Source organism: Photinus pyralis, unplaced genomic scaffold (assembly GCF_008802855.1).
Source record: "Photinus pyralis isolate 1611_PpyrPB1 unplaced genomic scaffold, Ppyr1.3 Ppyr1.4_LG1, whole genome shotgun sequence".
Classification (NCBI taxonomy): Eukaryota; Metazoa; Arthropoda; class Insecta; order Coleoptera; family Lampyridae; genus Photinus; species Photinus pyralis.
The window spans coordinates 24,159,541-24,181,858 of NW_022170249.1; the positions used below are offsets into that span (position 1 = coordinate 24,159,541).

The 22,318-nt window shown below is 35.7% G+C and overlaps 1 protein-coding gene across 1 annotated transcript; it reads left to right on the forward strand.

The window, feature by feature from the left end:
• Positions 1–12,328: 12,328 nt before the first annotated feature.
• Positions 12,329–18,841, forward strand: LOC116160508 (glucose-6-phosphate 1-dehydrogenase-like). Its single transcript, XM_031473724.1, has 8 exons — positions 12,329–12,475; positions 12,523–12,599; positions 17,039–17,403; positions 17,452–17,610; positions 17,657–18,093; positions 18,210–18,415; positions 18,460–18,620; positions 18,668–18,841. Exons 1-8 carry the CDS (start codon positions 12,442–12,444, stop codon positions 18,768–18,770), a joined length of 1,542 nt encoding a protein of 513 aa, XP_031329584.1. The 5' UTR covers positions 12,329–12,441; the 3' UTR covers positions 18,771–18,841.
• The last annotated feature ends 3,477 nt before the right edge of the window (positions 18,842–22,318 follow it).

The window sequence follows — 22,318 nt, forward strand, 5'->3', positions numbered from 1 at the left end:
ATTTAATTACGTGGCTTTATCCATTTACAATGAATTTGTCTTAAAATGGGTAATTATTATTTATCACTTACAATTTATAACATAACATAAGCGCATCGAAGTTGGAACTACCTCGAAACACAATTCGGTTTGCTTATAGAGCAAACAACATTCTTTCTAGAATGTTCTCGAGTTCTCAAGGCCGCTTCAGAATGTTCTAGAAGAAACACGTCATATTTCTCGTAAAGATTGCGTCATATCCACCTTCCAGTGACGATTCCGATGACAATACTCCACTGATTCAGATCGCCAATCTATTAAACATGTTTCTTTCGACGACATTTTGGCCACTCCAAAAGTCAGTGATTCCCAGAATTCCGGAAGACGGAAATGTGCTCAGAAAGCGCAAACTTTGACAACACCCTACAAAGAGGAACTGGAAACAAGTAGGTCCGCAACCGATATACAAAAAAGTGGTGTGAAAAGAAAATTACCGCTTCCAAAAACTGCTAAAGCTACTTCGCAGATATCAAGAACTTGTAGAGCTCCTTCGAAAGCTTCTTCTAACGCTCTTTCACCGATAGAAAGCACTTCAAAAGCTCATTCACGAATTTCTTTGAATTGAAAGATCCTTCACCAACAGCCGGCACTTCAAAAGCTCCTCCAAAAATTCGAAATCGAGATCAAGAGTGGAGTGGAATTTTTTCTTGCGAAAAATTTCCCTAAAAACTGAGAAGTCGTTTAATATAGGCAACCTTACCTACCTCTAACAGGCGAGTAGCTAAATTCCTGAATTGGATAAGTTTTGATGTGTCACGCAAACCTATATAATATGTCATTAGATTTATAATATTAAAAGGTAGCTACCCCACTTTAAGGTGGTGAAATGTGAGATTGGTAAATGAGATAACATTGCGGTTTGGGCCGTTTTCTTGTTGATCTTCTGAAAAATGAGCAAATTTCAGTTGAGGCCTACAACTTTCGCCTATACACCTTTCTCCATAATACACATCGAAGAGGTATTTAAAAGAATGGTTTATGGGAACACATTATACTCTAAACTGTGAAAATTGCAATTCTTTTACCAATTACACCACAAATACCTAAAAAAATTCATCATTTTCAATGTTTTTTCTCCACATTGTTACTGTTATTTAATCATCTACATAAAGTAGAGAGGGAAGGGATCTTCCTTTAAAAAATCGCCATAATTGCTATTGTCAGATTAAAATTTGATTACGCAAGAAAAACAAATTACATCGACCGTCCAGTCATCATTCTTAGATAGTATCGCAAGCGCGTTGTAGTAACACCTAACACTTTTTTCGTGTAATTTTGAGCACTTACATAAAGTCTACCACGAGAACGTCGTTCATTATTTAGTTCCACTTATAAAGCAATTACCTGCACGTTATTTTTAACACTTAAAAATTTATCACCTCAAAATAAGGAATTTTAAGGCAATGACTATGACCACGCACCTTCTAATGAAGATTTCTGTTTGTTATAAGCTTTAAGAATTTCAAGGTGTTTTTCATTCTCTTCTTTTCACCACCCATATCGTGTATAGAAGTAATTACTATTATTTGTTAGCGGTTGCCAATAAAATATTGATCGTTATAGATTATAATATACATTCTATATACCGTAATTTATATGCAAGATTTAAATGAGGTTGCGATGATAAAATGCCTTTTTTTAATAAGGTCGACTATTTATTACAGAAGAACTTAACCACTTGCAATTTTTCAAACATGATCGAAGATATAATGGCGAAACCGTAGGCTTTCTACTATTACAAGAAAACAAGTTCGCTAATAGGACTTTTCACTTTTATTTTGTATTATTGATTTTGAAATGCAACATTGGATTATATTTTGTTCTGTAACGATTTTTTAGTTTTAATCGATTCATTGGTTTGTTTTGCGAGGTGAGGTATCGCCAAATATAACAACGCGAACTATTTATTACTTCGGCGTTGACATTGGAACTGAAGTGAAACACAAATCGATTTGCTTATATAGCAAACGCCCTTCTTTCTAAAAAGTTATCGAACGCTGTCGAGTATTCTAGAATCTTCTCGAACAAACACGTCATATTTCCCCGAAAGAACGCGTCACATCCGTTTTCATGTGTTATCGCCCTTTATGGCGTGTATTTAAAAGAACAAGTTCACGGCCAAAATTTAGAAAGGTGACGGTTGGTTCTTGGACGGAGAAATTCATAGCCATCATGAAATCAGGTAGGAAACCTATTCCAACTGCGGTGATTTTCTTCACAAATTGAGCGATCATGGTTTTCATAGTTCGGTTGGCACGTTCTACGGGATTGAGAATAGGGCGGTGAGAAACGGTGGATAATTCCAAGTTCGGCGGGGAGGTTTTTGAAATTTCGGCTGCCATACTGGCCTCCCATTATCGGTGATCAAAAATCAAAATTCTCGGAGTACTAAAACGTGTAATAACTGCCTCAATTAGAGCTTGAGAAACGGTAGCGGCGATGGCTTTGAAACATAGGTACCCATTTGGTGGAACGATCTTGGAAAATCAGAAGGTATTGGTTTCCTTTGGAGGAACGGGGAAGCGGGCCTACAATGTCGGTACTGAAAATTAATATCCCAAGGTAAATGGGGTTGATTTTCAGACTGGCCCAACGGAGACGGTGGAAACCTTCCCTGAAGTTTTGGACGGTTATTCCAGTACCATTGAAGTGCCAATTCTGGCAATGTAAGGAGTAACTGATCCTCGATATACTATAGCGGAGGCTTATCTCATCCAGGAAGAAAATCGGATCGGAATTCCCGCCAAAATCCGATCTTCGTAACGAAGTACCCAACTTAAACTGGGTGTTCATCTACAGAGTAATCACTAAAACTGGTAATTTCAGGTCGGAAATCAGGTGCATCGTTACACTCGATCTCTATTGGGATTTCTAGAATATTTGCTACATTATGGCAACTTACAGGTTAAGGTTCAAATTTGAAAGAAAGAATTTTATAGGATTATTTTGTCGAAAAATGGGAAATTGTGCTTAGCCTTAGCGAGACCATGCTCTTACAGTGCGAACACACTTCTACTCGTATAATTCGCCGATTCTTGGAGTATCAATTTACGCTTACTAATTTAACTTTCCCTTTAAATATGGAAAAAAGTTGATTTTCTTTGTTCTGTATGTTAAAGCATTCATTTATTGACGTAAATTTTCGCCATGCTGTTGGAATTCTGTCGACAGGCGCTTCTGAAATTGGTTTACGAGTGTCCCCTATCTCGTTCGGGAAGCCCTCTGAATAATAATGCGATATATACCGGATAAGCTAACAAAAATTCGTCCTTATGACGATTCAAGTTAAAGGCCAAATTCGGCGATACACGTACGATGAGAAATGGTCCTGGGACGTCGATATACTTAATTTCCATTGCGGTTGATTTTAAAATTATATAAATGGCTTTTGTTTAAAAGTAATTTGTTTTTCTCTAGCATCTGGGGTGTGGTTACGTGATATCTTTCTCGCGAAAAAGGCCCTGTGCATTGAAATGCAAAACTAATTAAAATGTTTTCTCGTAAGAGATCGAGCAAAACGAGGCCGGAGTTTGTCAGGTGTCACTTCTTAATTCAATCACACCCTCGCAATTGCATTTCGTTACCATCTTTAAACCAGAGGCGCAGGAAACGCCCTTTTCATTTACTTCTACGATTTACTTTTAATTAAATAGGAAAAGGACGTCGAATAAGTACAGGTTAATGTGTAAAAAGGTCGGAAATTTGTATGTGTCGAGCCTATTAAGGCAGAAATAATGTGACATTAGTGTCTTGAAAACCAGCTGCGATGATTGAATGTTCAGTAATAAAAGTAAACTGGTTTCTGATTGTGTAAAAAAATCATTCAATTCTATTATTGCTACCTTCTGTAAAACAGTAAAAATTTCTGGACATTTTAATGATCTTTAATTAAGATAAATGTCAACGTTGGTATGCTGAGAATAAAAAGATTCAATGTTTTCTGGTTGCGAACAGCGATGAATAATTTTATACCAAACCATCACCTTGAAGTAGATCAATAAATTCCTTTGGATTTAGAGATATACGATGATACCAACTAAGTAGGTATCTGTTTTGTACGCAACTGACTGCAAGAATAGAAATACGCGCGCCACCAAAAGCATAATTTTTTAGATTGCTGGACTTTTGTAGTTGTAGGGGCGTCAACGTTTTTCATCTGCCATATTCGTAGAATTTGTCATTTCTTGATCGTGAACCCGTTTTCTTTACACAGAGTTTAGGAAACACTGAAACTTTCTCGCAAAAATGTTCGCGCCTTGACTTTTACTATTTCAAATGTGATTAACGTCGAACTAATACATCGATCGACTTCATTTGGCTTTTTGAAATGAAGCATCATACAAAAACAGTTGGTTTGCCGAGCATGGACGCACCACCCAAATTTGGTGAAGGCCAGGATTTTGCATAAACGTCTGGACGTAAGAATTAACGCTGCGTTGGTTCCATTGTGAAGATCAGCAACAACAAAGTAAATAAATAAGAATGACATATGATGAGGTTTTTCTATATCCCGTAAAGAAAAAAGCTACACATATCAACGAACTCTAGCCTTATCCTAGGGGAACTTTCCACTACGACCGACTATTTAGAGTTCGCCGCTAATTCCAAATAATACGGATAAAAAAGGCATTGTGGTTTTTATGTATTTTGTTATAATTCGGAAAAGTATCACCAGGGCCGGATTTACGCACAAGTAGAACAAGCGCGTGTTTGTGGCCCCCAACCCAAGCGGTCCCCCAGACCAGAGAAAATGTGGCGTAGAGAAGATTGTATAACGGTTTAGTGTATATGTTACTCTAACGTTTACTAAACCTTTTTTCTGTTTTAATGTGGAGATAGTGGCCCCATCCCTTCCTCCTCCTGTAATTTCGGCGCTAAGTATCATGGTGAATGTGTCAAGAATATCAAGTAGCAAATTAAGTTTCGTACTTTTTGTTTATATTTTAACAGAACTTAACTGGGGAAGGTTCTCTAGTTTTGACTTAATTGGAGTATTTATTGTCGGCATATTTTCAAGTGTGTTGCGTGAAAGCAGCTTTTTACGATGCTAAAACAACGAATTATTGTGCAATAAATCGGACCAAACATAGACCATCGAGAAGAAAAAAGAAGGTTAGTTTAGATTAAGGACGTGTTGAGATATTTTTTCCTTTATCGCGAATGAACGTCTAAAAAACTTTCGTATTAAGTTACTATACCGCGAGTGAATATAAGGGGATTTGGACTCCGCGTATGGAAACATAACCCTTTAGCGATATCAGTGCCCGCAAGTAAAAAAAGACATTAGCAAGAGAATAGTGTCTCCTTTTTCTGTAAAGACAATAAGCGCTCGCTCATTATTAGAACTCATTAATACTAAGATATAACGCTTAAAAAGTAGTTCGTCTTGCCTGCAATATAAACCATCTGTCCGCCCGTCTGTCCTTCAGTCTGTCAGACAGCGATGTCAAACCTTCGCCAATCGATTTCTATGAATTCAAGGATCAACGTTATGAGTGAATATGAGCCGGTTTAAAAGTTGTGGTCCCGAATGCGAACAGAGTTTAGAAATATTCCCATACCGAAAATCGTATGCGATTCATCGTACCTTGTTTAAATATATGTATCGATGTGGATGTACTGCTGCATAATAAAGTCAATATTGTCAGAAAGTCAGAAACACAAAAACCTTTCAAAACTTGATTAATTTAGTATATAGTGTGTGGTTTAATTATAATAAAAGAAAAAGAAAAGTATAAAAGTCGTTAGGACTCAGGTCGGGAGAATATGGTGGATGATTAAGAATTTTTTAAAACAAGTTATGCCAGAAACACATTTTTCAGAACGAATTTTCTTTTACAGTTTAAATTAGAGTTACATATATTGTATTTAGGTAGATCTTCCTACTGTACCGAGTGAATTGTGAAAATAGTATTATCTATGATATGTCTAATATCATCGTCATGTGTTTACTTATATGGCTACTTTGATAAGATCTCACATTCTAAAAGGCAAACCTCGTATACCTACTTAATAAAAATTTAAAGCACAGATGAAACTGAATTGATTTTCGCAAGAAAATAAATGAAAAAGAGGATGTTTTTACTATGAAAGTAAAAACTGGAACTATTAAAATCGTGAATTTACTTCCATCTGAAATGAAATTCGGCTTTAAATTTTGATTAAATTTTTTTCGGGTTAAATTATTCATACTTAACCTACTAACAATCAATCTTGATTTCAGAGAGGATTATGAGGGAGAAATCTTCTACTGGTCTACCACTATAAATCGCTATAACTCACACATTTTATGCTAAGCGTTTCCCTCATCTTGTAAGTAATTAGTAAGGAGTTAAAGGTGGCTCGCATTCCAGCAAACTAACTTAAAACGAATCGCATTTATCTGGTCATCGCTTTTATGTTTTATTGCAACCGGTTTTATAAAATAATTTAATTCTGAAAATAATGGACGTTGCAAAGGGGAAGAGGTTTATTTTTAACGGATTTGTGCACGAATGCGATTATTTTTTCATTTGTTTTTTTTTCCTAAATTACCGTCTTTGCCTTTTTGCAAACGTGCACTTATTTCAGCTTATGAGAAATTTAGCGTAATTTTCCGATTTTATTAAATCGCAATCGCGCTTAAATCATCTTGATTACAGACTATGATCAAAACCCGTTTCTGATAAATTAACTGCTAATGCTTAAGTATGATTAAATCAATTACAATCAGGATCAATGGTGAAATGTTGTTACAAATTGGTTCGTTGAGAAAGAATTCTTCCCTTTTGATTAATGCATTTATTAATGATTGGACTTAAAGTCTTTCTGTAAACCTATGAAAATGGTACCTATTTCTCCGCAAATAGAACACCACGTTGGTAGCACACCATTGTCCTTTAGTTAAAAATAGGTAGTGGTGGAACAAGTGGGGTAGTATAAGCTAATCTGTAGATAAAATATTTAAGTACCAAATTTTACAAAATTAATTTATCGAGAATTTAAGTCATTTCTTGGCATGTTGTTTATTTGTCTTCCTCTCATTCGATTCGTTTATTGAATGCTCGTTGAAACCAAACCGATTTGGCTTATTTCATGTGAAAAAGACACGAGACGCCCAATTTAGCAATTATTGACACTTTTAGATAAAAAATGTAATTTGTTTACAAAATTCATTTCAAAATGTATAAATCTATTGCTCTTCTAGTATAAAAACACTCGCGTCAATCATCGCAGGTCGCCGCCCACTGCAAAACTGGTTGCCTGTTAGGTGTACATAAATAATTATATGCTACTATATTTTCTCTATCTAGCCCATGCGAAGAAAAGACATAAGTTTTGCAGTGGGCGGCTATCTGCGACTGTTTTTGTACTAGACGATGTATAAATATTATTATACACACACAATAGAGTTTTTAGAGTTTTCGCTTCAAATTTGGCCAAAAAAAGAATTTGGTTTTGTAAAGAAGATACGAGAATTAAAAAAAAACGAATGGATGAAATACAACTTGGGATTAAACGCAATTTTTCTTCAACCCTTTTATAAATAACACAATTTTTGAGGGTTTCTTTCTTTACAATGATCAACAAATTCAAGGAATTATTTTTGTGAAATATTTGAATATAGATGGCATCATTTGACTCAACACGAGAGCATAGTTTAGGATTCGGCAACTGTGCACTTCAAGTCGCTACCTTAAACACTGCCAAAGATTTCTTTGATTCACTTTACAATGATAAAAAAAATGCATGAAATTATGCTTTAGATACCACGGCATGTGGGCGCTTTATTTGGCTTCGACACCTGCAATAATGATGGGACACCCTGTATGTACATTACAATTTTTATTTTAACGTTTAATAAGGATGTTTTTTTGGAGATGCAATGCCGATCATGTTATTTCATTTCGAAGTCAACTTTGTTTTGTATCAAAATGACTAATGTTGTTAATTTTGTTTAAATAACCGTCTGTATTTTGTTAAACAAATTAATTTAAATTGTGTGTCAAAAGATTAGATTTAAACATCAGGGAAAATTTGGGTAGCTATTGTAAAAGTTAACTCCGGTCTTCTGCGATAAGTCGTTATCGCTGCGTACGCTAATTAAATTTCCAGATAAGGAGTTAAATAGAAGGAACGGGCGTTAAACGAGGCCTTTCGTTTTTCGCTTGTTGCCTTTTGCGTTTGTTTAATCGTTACCCCTTTTCCCTATTTTTATATTAAGCTGACTTAAAACACCTACTTTAGTGGAAAGCAATGGCGGAGATACTACGTTAATTTGCATTGCTTCGCCAAATCTAAAGTGATCTACAAAACACATTGATACCGCAGAAATTTACTCGTCTCTCTCTCTCTCTCGAAGGAACTTAACCCGCAGCGTAAGATATGAAACCTTCTATACATCTTTTTATCACGTAAAACTATATCATTTCCCAGAAACACATACAATTTAAAACAAAGACGTCTGGACAATATGAAGAAGACGGATTCGGATTCCAATCGACAAAATAAAAACTTAAACGTGACATTACGAATATTTGTTTGGTGGAATGTGACTGAAACCTTGATCTGTTTGTTTGTAAACTTGAAAACTCTTCCTTCCGCATATTTTAATGGAATAAAAACACAATATTTACGTGGAAGATCATTAAATTTTTTTCTAAAGTTGTTCCAGTATAGTACTTTATTTTTAATACTAGGGAAGGAAATTTGATCCATACATAAATTCGGTGCTTTATCAAAATCTGCCTCTAATCAATTCAATGGCTTGATCTAAGAGTAAGTTATGTCTACTTACAATTCACTCATTCCATTAGTAATTTTCAAGGCCTCCTAAGAAATGCATATAACGGTCACAATTTTCGAAAATCTTAAATAAAATGAAAACCATTACAGATAGGTATAGGGAATGTAATATGTGATCGATGTACAACCCTGTAGAATCACGTCAGTATTGTTGATTTTGGAAGATTTTTGGAAATCAACGGAGCCATAGGTACAGGGCGCTAAAGAAAAGCAGTCAAACGTAAAAAATGTTGAACAATCTTGAATAGCTTGAAAACCTTTGATGCTAGGTATAGGGAAATGTGGTATTAAACGACGTAGATTTTCATGTAGATTTCGGAAATGCAATAAAATATAGGGTGTTCTATTTAAAATAGGAACGATCATGATAATATTGTCTTTCGATCGATTATGAAAAACTATATTGGTATGCAAATTTTCAGATTTAAATTATCAATAGTCGAAACATGTGCTGATGTCTCTTCCTTTTTTTACAGTTAATTAAATTGTATAATGTATGGGAACGGTTTCGAGTCCGTTTGTTCTAACTTTACTTACAAATTAATACGTACGACTTACTAATTACTTAAGGTGGCGTTTACAAAAAGTGCAAAAGTTGCCTTGCGATTTCCTCAATAACTTTGTTTCGAGGTAAAAAAATTAACTTCTGTTAACGACCGAAGGTTTAAGCTTGTGAAGTTAAATTTGATAACAAATTTTTATCAGTGTATGATAAAAATGAAAGATATATATTTTATATGGGAGTTTTTTAAGAACTTCAACGGGGAAAGTAGAGGAATTGGATAAATAATTTTTGTTTCATATTTGAATGAATGTTATTTCAACCAAAAATTTATACCCAGAAGGAAGTTCTGTGGAAACAAACTTCCACTTTTCCAATGTAAACGCCACCTTAAAGATTAACCGTTTCTCTATGTTCTGGGACATTCGTGAAGTTAGCCCCCGGGCGTATTTTGGACTGTAAGTTCTAATAAAGTGACTTACAAATTTTGAGATGATGATTACAAATTGTTACAAATCACTTACTAAATATTGGTTAAAATAAAAATATTGTTTGTAGTGCGGATCTTGGTCTTGAGAAGTTAGCCGCTCAATATTTTTTTGAAGTTTAAGAGATACCGTTTGATTATGAATTTTGCCAACTTGAATGCAAATTCTTACAAACGACTTACTAATTAATGACGGTACTAAAATTTTGATATTGGAAGATAATGGGGCTGCCGAGAATTTAGCCGCAAAATTGAATTTTTTTATATAAATTCAGCTTGCGAATACTTCCTAATAACTTACTAATTAGTAAGCTACAAATTAAATATAAATTCGGAATTTGAGGGGCTAACTTCGTGGACATCGCAAAAGGTCATTATAGTGGGAGGGCGCCAGTACGGTAATGTCTTCACAATTAAAAAACAAGTTGTAAATCAGCATATACATGATTAAAGCGCATTTTTGGTAATACAGATCAGTATTTTATTAGCGAAGTTTAAAATTATCGATCTCACGAGTAATTTTGGCTGAGTTTTATTTAATTTCAATTGAGGGTACGTCTTTATTTTGTAAAACAAATCATTTTTTGTAAAACAAATTATTTGCTTAAATTATCGATCTCACAAGTAATCTAACTCAAAATAGGCTAGAGCCTGCACATCTACACTATAGCAGAAAGCTTTTAGTGAACATTTGAAGTCTGTAGTTGCTGAGATCTCACCCGGACAGCCGGCCAGCCAGCCATAACGAATATAATAGCGTATTTTTTTCAAAAATGCGCTAAAAAGACAACCTTAACCAATACTTAAAGGTTGGTGAAATTGTACAATGACTTTAAAACAACAAGAAATTGATCAAGTTAACAGCAGTGTAAAACCAAGGAACTTGAGCAAGAAATTGTTCAATAAATTGACAAATAACTTCATGAAGTAATTGATGTAAAGCTAGCTTTATATATTATTAATTTATAAGTAGCAATCCATCAAAAACCGATTTTTTTAAAGATGCTGTCTTGAATTGAATAATGAAATTAATGAGCATCCTGTATAAAGCAAATTAAATCATCTGTCGCAGATATTAGCAATACACTAAGTCCATGGAATCATAAGGACCAGTCACCAGACGGCGACATAGCATATCGGTTTTTAAATTTTGTTGAATTAATTTTGTTTACCAGGATCATATTTTGCAACGTTTACAGTCTGCAAAAGCCCATGAACTGTAGTAGATAATAAAATAAGTAAAAAATAGTCCACGCTCAGCTTTTCTTTGCTTACGACGCAAAGTTGGTTTATTTCAATTTTCATTTTACCTGGGATGTTTGTGATGCAACGTACATACGAATACTCTCCCAGTGGGAAAAAGATTTTCATAATCAAATTTGCAGAGTGCCGACTGACTGAAGTTTTGTTATCTACGCGTTAGGTGGGGAGGCGCTACCCCCAATCAATTCGGCCGTGAATAAAGTGCTTTTATTCATCTGAAATCTTAAATATAAAATTGCATGATCCACCGACCTTATCCCACAATCGAAATTTGATCCTTGCCGTTGTCCCATTTTATTGCACGGAAATATGGATAAACTGCCGGCATGTAGTACGATCTTTGTTGCTGGCGGGAATTCTCCTGACTAGGGCTAAAGAAAGCCATAAGGCTAGTTAACGTGAAACTATTTCGTCTAGTTCCTTGTTTGGGGGATTGGGAGTTTCTGTTCTAAATGCACTCTCCACGCTGGTATTCCTTAGGGGTCATCCAGTGCATATTTGAAACACGGGATTAAATTGATATGGCATCATGGTATTCCCTTTAGATTTCCACGAAAACTTAGACGCAAAAGCATAGTATTTCAAAACATTGTAGTCCAAGTTTTAGACAGTTAGATTGTTCAGCTTCATTTTGAACGTGTAAAGTTATCATAATACCGCACGCGATTGAGATAGCATTGTACGCAAAGTTAGCTTCCAGGTGATGACGTGTTTCATTGATCTTTCATTATTATACACCAATTTTCCTTAAGTTTTGGTACCACTTACGTAATTGCGATTGATTATATCAATTATGTTTCCTTCTAAAAATAAAATTAGGTAGATTGCCATACGAGTATATCGATACAAATTAATTTTTACTAACTGTTCAGTAAATTAACGTTGAATGCATTGTGTATTTCCTATATGCTTATCAGTTTTCTTCCTATATTTTAATGTGTGCAAGTTTTAGAAACAAGGAAGAGGTGATTCTGGCGTAAATATTGTGTTGCGTACGTTTTGGTGAACGTATAGAAAGATCCAAAAATGAAATTCACTCAATTCCCATGTTTTGGGACCACCTGTATAATAGTCTGCTGTGGTATTTCAGCAACAATAAGGGTTCTCACAATAGAATTGAAAAAAATAGTGTAACCTTATCGCCATCTCCCCGCATTAACCGGCATTTGATAACCGAGACAAAATATATTTATTCGATTATCAGCCCAATGCGCCAAAGAAGCTGTTTTTAATTTTGCATAACAATAGTAACTAAACCAGCAGCCTTGAGTATTGGTCGTTCACTCACTACGCACGAGCGATATATCCAGACATCCTTCAGTAGAAGTTTTAGTGAGTTTACGCAACGCAATACGTCTTCTTTAACATGCCATTTTCAAAATCGGCACTTACTGATCAAGGTACTTTACTAACTGTCCATCAAGTGCACTGTAAATTGTTTTTTTAGCACAATCGAATGCAAGAGACTATGAGAGGAGTTTTGATGACGAATCCAATTATACCATTGTTATTCTTGGAGCCTCAGTAAGTTACTCTATTTTATATATTTTAATTAATAACGGGCGCAGATTTTATTCTTTAAGTTTGGAAACCCTCCTTTTCATCTCACGAATATCTTATCGTACCACTACCAATCAATGCAGATTGTTGAATACCTTGAAGTATGAATGAAAGAGATTATTGTAAATATTTACGTAGCTTACTCAAAAGCTTAATAGACCATTTGTTTAAAAATGAAATAGAACCGGTATTCATGCTTACCGCGGAATAGTTCCCCCCTGCTCTGATTCATCCACCAGGGTGTCAAATTCGAAGGTGAATTTTGAGATTTCGGAAATCGGGAAGTTGGGTGGCAGAGAAGCCCAGTTCTTTGTATTAATATTTGGGTCCGAATCCACTGTTACTTAGACAGTGATGAAATTGCGAATATATCTACTTTCAAAGCACCGGAAAAACAGAAATTTGCTATTTCTTGTATTTTCTGTGACTTCATTTGGAAAGATTGTTGAAAACAAATGAGATGAGAGATTTTAAGTTTGACGTTTCGGTTTTTCATCAACTTTATTTTTTAAAATACAAACTTGCGTTTTGTATTTCATACCTAGATAGTGCTCGTCATTTTATTTATTTATTTATTGAAATAAACAGGCCTGGGCGTAGTTACATATTTCCCTTACACATACATGAAACGAAAACGTTTGTTGTGTGGATGCGCGTGAGGGTGTGTGAGGGTGAGGGTGAGTGTGTGCGTGTTGGAAAGTAAACAAAATAATCGTCAGCGACATAGAATGTTTTTTTTAAAGTGCATATAGTTTCTGAAGAACAACGGAATTTGCAAACTTTGACTCAGTTCATTATATGTGATTTGCATTTTAACTATGGGGGAGTTACGTCTCTTGTTGGTGTAATTTAAATTTTGAAGAAATAGATGTAACACACACGCTAGTGGCTAACGCTTCCACCCTGAAACTGGTCTATGAAAAAAAAGCATTAAGGGCAAACTATCTTGAAATATTACAATTTCAGCCACTGTTTACTGTTGGTTCTAATCATACTGTAGCAAAAAAAGATGCAACTGATAATGAACACACGTACTAAATATCGAAAATACAACATTTCTTGATTTTGTAAAAGGAGTCACAATCTAGCCTAGAATCAGCAAATTTTCAAATCAAAAGCTCTTTGCTTCAATGCATTTAGCGCTAATCCTTTGCAATTTTAGTATTGCACTCGACCCCGCACGTTGAATGAATGAATTAATTACCAAATACGTCAAAATGGACATTGGTGCAGACGATTGAGTCACGCGGCGCCCAGGGTGGACAGGGCATGAATTTAACGTAATATTTTTACCACCTTTTTTACGGAAATATACGTTTGGAAGCACCCGGAATCCGAATCAAACAAAATCTCGATGATATCAGTCTGTCGGTACGTCTGTACTCTCATTTCCGCCTAAACGGCTGAACCGATTGAAATCAAATTTGGTACACAGTAGTATTACGATAATTCATATCACCATCTCAAAGGGCGTCCCGTGAAGTAGGCAGTTTATCACAAAGATTTTGTGATTTGATTTTTTCATCTAACAGAGGCCAGTCGGCCAATGATTGTAGGCACCTAAAATGCGGTGTCACTTGCTAATATAATTGTCTGGACACATTTTTATGACACTGTATGCCATCTTGGCAGAAACTAAGATTTACAGAAAACTACAAACTTCTATAACCAGTTTCCAATGCCAAAACAGAATATTATTATATTCACACAAAAAACAAATATTTTAACACTTAGGGCATGTTATTAAATATAAAACGTAGAGGATTGCAATTGGACATCGTGAAAGAACAAGTACCTAAAAGTAAGTGACATTTTGTTTCTATTTTCGTCTGTGTTGTTTGATGAGCACTAAATTTTTTGTTAGTTTAGGCAAACCGAATACTTATTTGCAAAATTTTAAAGGATGTGGGGTGGATAAACATTTTTTTTTTACAAAAAATGCGACTTCATAATTTTCTGCAGGTGAGAATGACATAAATTTGTCGTCGCTCTATTTTATAAAGGAGAAACCCCCTTTAATCAATGGTCTCAAAATAAATGAATCATACAATACATATTGTAACGTAAATTTAATTATAGTTGTTTATTTACAATTTTAACAATAAATTTATAAAAGTCTTGAAATGAATTGATTTATAACAGTTGAACTATTATTTATCAACACATACAGGGTGTAGAAACGGTTTACGCATACCATAGGGATTTCAATGGTAATTGTTTTATGTTGAAATATTTTCTCCCCTAATTATTTTACAGAAAAGTTGCAAATATATGTTTTGTAGATTGCTGCATCTATTCATATGCCCATTTGTAATTTTTTGTTGTGGGAAATCGGAGAAATTAAGGAAATTAGAAGTTATAATTAGAAATCGAATCTTTGTTGCAATAATTTCACGGCAAGAGTAAATTTATTGAGACAAAAATTGGATTTTTAAGCAAATACTAAATTCTATTATTTAATTTTTCCGGTTTGCCGAATTGAAAAATAATAAATGCGGACATTTAGCAGACGCAGAATTTTTCAAGCCACAAGAAACCTATTTACAAATATTTCGATATAAATTAGCATTAAAGCCCCCATGGTGCGTAAACCGTTTCTATACACAATTTATAACTATTTATTACTTCGGCGTTGAAATTGGAACTGTATTGAAACACAATTATATTATAGAAAACTCGAGTTTTCCCCGAGTTTTTCGACGATAACGGCTCAAGGGGTGTTTAGACATCAATGCTGCTTTGAAAAGTGAAATTAAATTCAAGCAGGAGGATTTCCTTTACAACTTTCATAATAAGAGTCGGCTGATAAACCTGCTGTAGATACAGCTACAGAAAAATGGGATAAATGATGTGAAGGCAGGTATCAATAGATCACAAAATTAGTCGGTAGCTGGTGTGGGAGAGAACGTTGACTTTCATGTTCTCTTGGTAGCCAAAACCCCAAATGATCGTGCGATTCTGCTGGTAAAATCTGGAAGAAGAAAGCATATGTTATCCTTACATGCACTCCCACTCAGCCAGCTGCAAACATGATCTTTCAATTCTCCCTCCAACTAAAGGAACAGTTAATCAGCATGCGTTTCTAAATACAGTTGCGGTTAAGGCACAAATCTAATGGCGCCGAATTAGGGTTGGAAGAGGAGGAATAACCAACTCTAAGAGTTGAAAGCCGTCCCCGACGAAATCTTGAAGATGATTTTTTGCCAATACACGAAAGGAGGTTTTTGTCCGTGAAAGAAATTGGAGAGACCTAGAGCCAAATAAGGATCTAAGAGGTTTAAGAAGAAGATATGAAAGTGGCAGATGTGGTTGTAGACAGACATCGTTAAGCTGCTCTATCGGAGTTACAAGGGCATTTGATATCGAAACAATCAATCCATGTAAAGACTTTCTGATGAAAGTGCCAATATTATTTTCGGTGGCGGCACGGATATTGGGGGGGGATTTTGCATTTTAAATATTTACCAATCATTCTAGACAACACAGCACAAATTTTAAACTACCGGACCGTTTGTAAGGTAACCCCCCTCTATTCACTGTTTTTAGGAAATGCAATACCGGGATAGCGGGATCCCGAAATACCGGGATCCCGCAGCATTTTTGCGGGATTAATCCCGCACATAAATGGAGCGAGATCCCGCGGGATTTGTAGGACTGAGGAATTTGTCGACCAAGGGGACGACTCTGTTTACTTTGTTAATGAAACGCATAACGGAGAAGTTATTTTTTAAATAATTGTTAAACTTTTTTCGTTAAAATGTACTGAGTTTTGAGGCACTTTAGAAGTTCACGTTTTTGTGCTTTACAGGTGAGGTTTTTGAGCTCTAAGTTAGGCTGAAGATACTTTTTTGTTAAATATTGTGATAATTAGCGATTTATTTTAATACAGAAGTTAACCGCACAGAATTGCTTATTTGGTAATTTGTTTAAAGTTTTGCAGGATCCCGCAAATACCGGGATCCCGCGGGATTAACATCTAACAATCCCGCAAATACCGGGATTGAGATTTTGCTGCGGGATTGCATTCCCTAACTGTTTTATTCGTTTTATTGGTGTCAATATGACAAATGGCAGTACCCATTCTGGTATTGCAAATAAACAAAAAAAAATTGAAACTTTTAAATAAAAGCAAAATTTTGAACTTTTTACCTTCTCTGAAAGTGGCAGTTTTTATTACTTACTACTACTTGATAATGAAGTCATTATTAACCCCTTGTGGCTGGTGTCAAAATTTCACATTTACAAATGTATGCTTCTCTGGTGCTCGAATCATGTGATGATATACTTCTTAACGGTATTAGTTGCATGGTAAACGTTCGTATTTTCAAAATAGTTCGTTGTAAATCCCTTGAAATCCTGCAAATTTTGAATGAATGATAGTTAATACATTTCTGTATCTAAAGGGCGATTTGGCAGGCAAGAAAATTTATCCAACACTGTGGTGGCTGTTCAGAGACAGTTTATTACCGAAGAATGTGACCATATTTGGATATGCACGCAGCAAAACGTCTGTGCTACAACTCAAAACAAAAAACCACAGGTACATGAAAGCGAAACTAAACGAATCTGGACGATACGAGCGATTTTGGCAACGCAATCACTACATCAGTGGACAGTACGGTTCAGAAAGTGACTTCGCATCTCTCAACCAAAAATTAATGGAACACGAAAAGTGTGCATCCAGCAACAGGCTTTTCTATTTAGCACTTCCACCGTCAGTATACGAATCTGCCACAATCCACATACATGCCAAGTGCATGTCCCAGAGGTAGGTTACTTGTACCTCAGCACATCTATTTGTAAACTACCTTTGCAGAGGGTGGACACGCATAGTTGTAGAAAAACCGTTTGGAAAAGACCTACAATCTTCCCAGCAACTGTCCAATCACCTATCGTCACTATTTACAGAAACACAACTATACCGTATCGACCATTACATCCAAAAGGAAATGGTGCAAAACATCTTAGCCATCAGGTGGCGCGTCATCACTCTCCCTACCCCACTTATAATCATGTTGCAGGTTTGCGAATCGAATCTACGCCCCCATCTGGAACAGCGACAACATTGCGTCAGTTGTAATAACATTCAAAGAACCGTTCGGAATAGAGGGGCGCGGAGGCTACTTCGACGAGTACGGAATTATACGCGACATCATGCAAAATCATCTTTTACAAATGCTGACACTTGTAGCCATGGAAAAACCCGTTTCCCAACAGCCGGACGACGTACGAAACGAGAAGGTTAAAGTTTTACGTGCGATCCGGCCACCAACGATTGACGATGTTGTGCTGGGTCAGTATGTTGGAGATCCCAATGGTAGAGGGGAATCTAAGATCGGTTACCTCGAGGATACGACAGTTAATAAGGGATCAATTACACCTACATTTGCGTCCGCTGTCCTACACATTAGAAATGAACGTTGGGAGGGGGTTCCTTTCATTCTTAGAACTGGAAAAGGTAATAAAATGTCTTTCCGATTTTGTCTAAGCTTGAATAACAAAAAAAATCGCGAGTTTGATTTCTCATTTAAATTAGTGACATACATGGAATTAACTTGTCAATTTGCCTTCCAGCACTTGACGAACGGAAGGTGGAGATTCGGGTTCAGTTTAAAGACATTTCCGGTGACATTTTCGGTGGAAAATCCACCAGAAATGAATTAGTTATCCGCATACAGCCGAGTGAAGCGATATACCTAAAGCTCATGATCAAAACGCCTGGAATGTCCAGCGATATAGAGGAAACAGAACTAGATTTGACCTACAGCAGTAGATATCCAGTAAGTCCAACGTTCTTAAGATGGTATACTTACTAAGGTTTTAGGAAGTGAGATTACCGGATGCTTATGAAAGGGTCATCTTGGAGATCATTTCTGGTTCACAAATGAACTTTGTACGTTCGGATGAGTTGCATGAAGCTTGGCGAATCTTCACGCCCTTGCTTCACTACATGGAGAAGGAGAGGGTTGTTCCAATTCCCTATGTGTACGTTCCCATTTGTAGTTGCAGTGTTTGTATATTTTTTTTTGTAGGTTTGGCACTCGTGGTCCCAAGGAAGCGGACGAATTATTGAAGAGAAATCATTTTCGTTACTCTGCCACTTACAAATGGCAACCTCCATCTACGCCAATATAGTAGACTAATTAAAGAAAAGCAATTATTGCATCAGTTTTAACTTTAAGCAGTTTCCCAAAGTTTAAATAAAGTTTTTTTTATTATACCTGAATCACAATCTCCGTTTTAAACACTCAAATGCGTGCGAAAAAGGGCCTTTAAAACACACGTGCTTTAAAGTTGCTAAGTAACGATACTTCAAGTATGACTTTTGAAACTGTCATCTGGATGAAATAAAAAATCCTCTTAGGTCGCTTTCTGTAAATGCAGAACATTTCTTTGGCTTTTGTACCTATCCTTTGGTTGAAGCTTTTACAAACGCGCGTAATTTAGGGTATGCTCCAAATCTGTTCCACTTTTTAATCGCAGCATTGCTTTAAAGTTTTGAATGAGTGCACCAAAATATAGAAGATTTAAATACCTTTGACATTTCCTTCATATATGCCAGCATTATGGATGCATTTAAGACTGTATTCGTAACTTCCTATTCATCATGGAAACAATTTTTCATATTCTTTATAATAGGCTTTACTGGAGTTGGATTTTACACCTACCAACGTTTGTTTAGATTTTACAACAATCGATTTAATGGACGGTGTATTATCTTTTTCAACGGAAATCGTTTAATTCACAAAGACGATGATTTTTTAAGCAAACGTCAAGTGACATTTCCATGGCACTCGTGAAATTACGAACACCCAGCCCACTTAATTAGACATGCATTCGAGTATAACGTCAATATGACTTCATTGTATTTCCTATTTTTAAATTATACTGCAGGTATAATAAAAAATACTATAAGATACAGGTGTATAATTGGTCTTTAAAGCACTTGCAACGTTAAAGGCACTCCGCTTTGCGTCGTGCCCTTAAACTCGTTGCGCGTGCTTTAAAGACTTGATTATACACTTGTATCTTAATATACTATTTTTTAATTGCTGTTTATTATACAACGTTCTTTCTTTAACGTGTGTTAAGGGATACTGACTATGTCAATTCGTGGGGCAGAAATGAATCAGATTAATTCTTGATCAGAAATGGCCGATTTCTTTAATAAGGCACTATTTTAGGACGTTCATTAATTAAAAACGATAGGTAGAGGTTAATCCGGAGGAAATTTTCGGAAGACTATTCGGTTCAGAGGCACCGAATAAACAAGCGATAAGAATTCGGGCTTTGGCTATGGTAGAACTCTAAGCCTAATTGGGATGGTTCACCCCAAGCACGCCATGTATTTGGTGAAATAGGTAAAGTTTTCTTCTTTCGAGCTTTAGGCTGTATTTAGAGCTCAAGCGAAAATCCTTTTTTTTATTCGCGAGTTGGTTGTGAGAGCTGTCCGAATTAGGTTTTCCTGCAGTTTTCCTAATTCATAAGGTAAATGCCGGAGTAGTATAGACCAACTTAAGAACTTCTGCAGAGGCACCTCTAAATAGCATTATGCGGGTCACTCTGTAATTGGGCGCATGCCTGTTGAGGGCCCAAAACAAGAGAGGGATAATAATAATAATAACATCTTTTTCAAGAGGAATTATAAGTGTAAACACGAAATCGCGGTAACCGTGTGCAAGAACCCATAATAAAAAGTTAGATATTTGCGGTTAAAGAACACACACAGCTACATAGTCAATATAATACCCGCGAACATTCATGAGTCGCCCATATTCAAGAGAATCTTGACTAGGCCAACTGCAGTCCTGTTTTAGATCCACAATTCATTGTTAAATCAGGGCAAATTAGAAGGCTACAGGAAGGGTCGTGCCGATTTTTGATGAGACAAGAATCATCAATTCCAATGAATATTATTTAAAAGGTACATTTTTCTTTTATTTTTATACAATTAATAATTGGTTCCTTTTATGAGCTTTGAGTAAAAAGTAAATTTTTCATTGAAATTAATAATTAAAGAAACATTTTTTGTTGGCTAATTAAAGCTTTATGTTATTTTCTAAAAAAATTATTACCTAGGAATCCACTGGCAAGGATCTAGTAGTTTAAGGCTTGATTTGTTTTTGTCGGTGATGATTTCTCTGTATAATGGGTTCAAATTTATTAGTCGTAAGGTGTAGGTATCTTTTTTGTGGTGAAAGCTAAGCGTATTCTAAATTTGTCAGGAAAGAGCGTGGCTACGATTGAGAATTTATCGATTCAGCTTCCAGCTGATAGCTCTAATGCTCAGGTCTTAATTAAGTGTTATTTTTTTTTAAACTAGGATCGATCCCCCTTCATTATTGAGTAAAATTTTGAACGCCCGCAATACTGGATTATTTTCAAAATGGCGATGTCTAAATTTTCATTGGTTAGTGTCTTTCTACTACCAATATCAGATGGTTCTAAAGGTCGATAATCAATGCCACTCACTTCAAAATAAGCTGTGTCAAAGGTTTTCACAGTACGAGTTTATCTAACGCTTACTAAGGAATGCAACCTTATACAACTGTTAAAAAGGACGTAATTTAACCACAATATTAAATTTAAATTTTTCTCGTAATTGAGGAATTGTGGTATTTTTCTTATTTTGTGTGCTTGTCTCTAGAAATTCTGCAGATAACCGAAGATTTGTGCCATAAACTAAATCGCCTGAAGAAATCCCTATATCCATTTTCACAGCGCTACGTATACCCAATAAAATTAATGGTAACGTTTTGACCCAGTCCTCATCTTCATAGCAACGAGTAGCAGCTTTCATTTGACGATGGAAACGCTAAATTGTTCGTTCGTTTTCCGAATATGTTTGTATAAGGAGCTATACACTTACAAGCTTGTCTTCGAACCTGTGATGTTAGTGATGATATTAACACCAACCTTTTCCTTTATTTTAGAAATAGCGATTAGTTGGCTAACTGCGACTTCTAGGTTTCTGAGCATCTTTTTCAGGTCGGGCTGGACTACAACCTCTTTTTAATTCAAAAACACCAGACACTCGTTCCATCCATAACTCTTTTAGAAATTTCGATTTTTTTATTCGTTTCCTTTAAAGGCTTTAAACCTAAAAAGTGAGGTTACATGATCCTTATAAAGTATTTTCTCTTAATATACGTACCTTTACAAAATGTTGCACGTGCAAAGGCCTTTGTAAAGAAATTTAAACTGTTATTTTGGATTACCCGGTATTTATTGTATGCAGAAGGGTTTTGAACTATGTCTTCTTTTTCAAGTACGAACTTCTGATCCAAATTAGCGATTACCTGATAGTATTTAGTATTGTCTAATGTAATGTGAGATAAATCAAACTACGCTTCTAACAACAAAAACCAAAGCAGTGGTTTTTCATACCAAAAGAGCGCACCTTAATTGTAACACGAGCTACATCGTTATTATTTTGTTCTCCTTCCAATGATTGATTTATAATTGCTCCTCCTTCCAATGTCGGGGTCACCAATTGTAGGTTATTAAATTTTACCCAAAATCGTCATTAAACCTTCATTTTCATGCCTACTTTATGTCAGTAAAGTTTAGTTTCCATGGCAGAGGCAGACCAGACTGCTGTTCCTGCCGTCTGTCACTTTATCGGCCGCACCTGTCACTTTTCCGGCCGCACCTGTCACATTGACTCCTGTCATCACTGACAG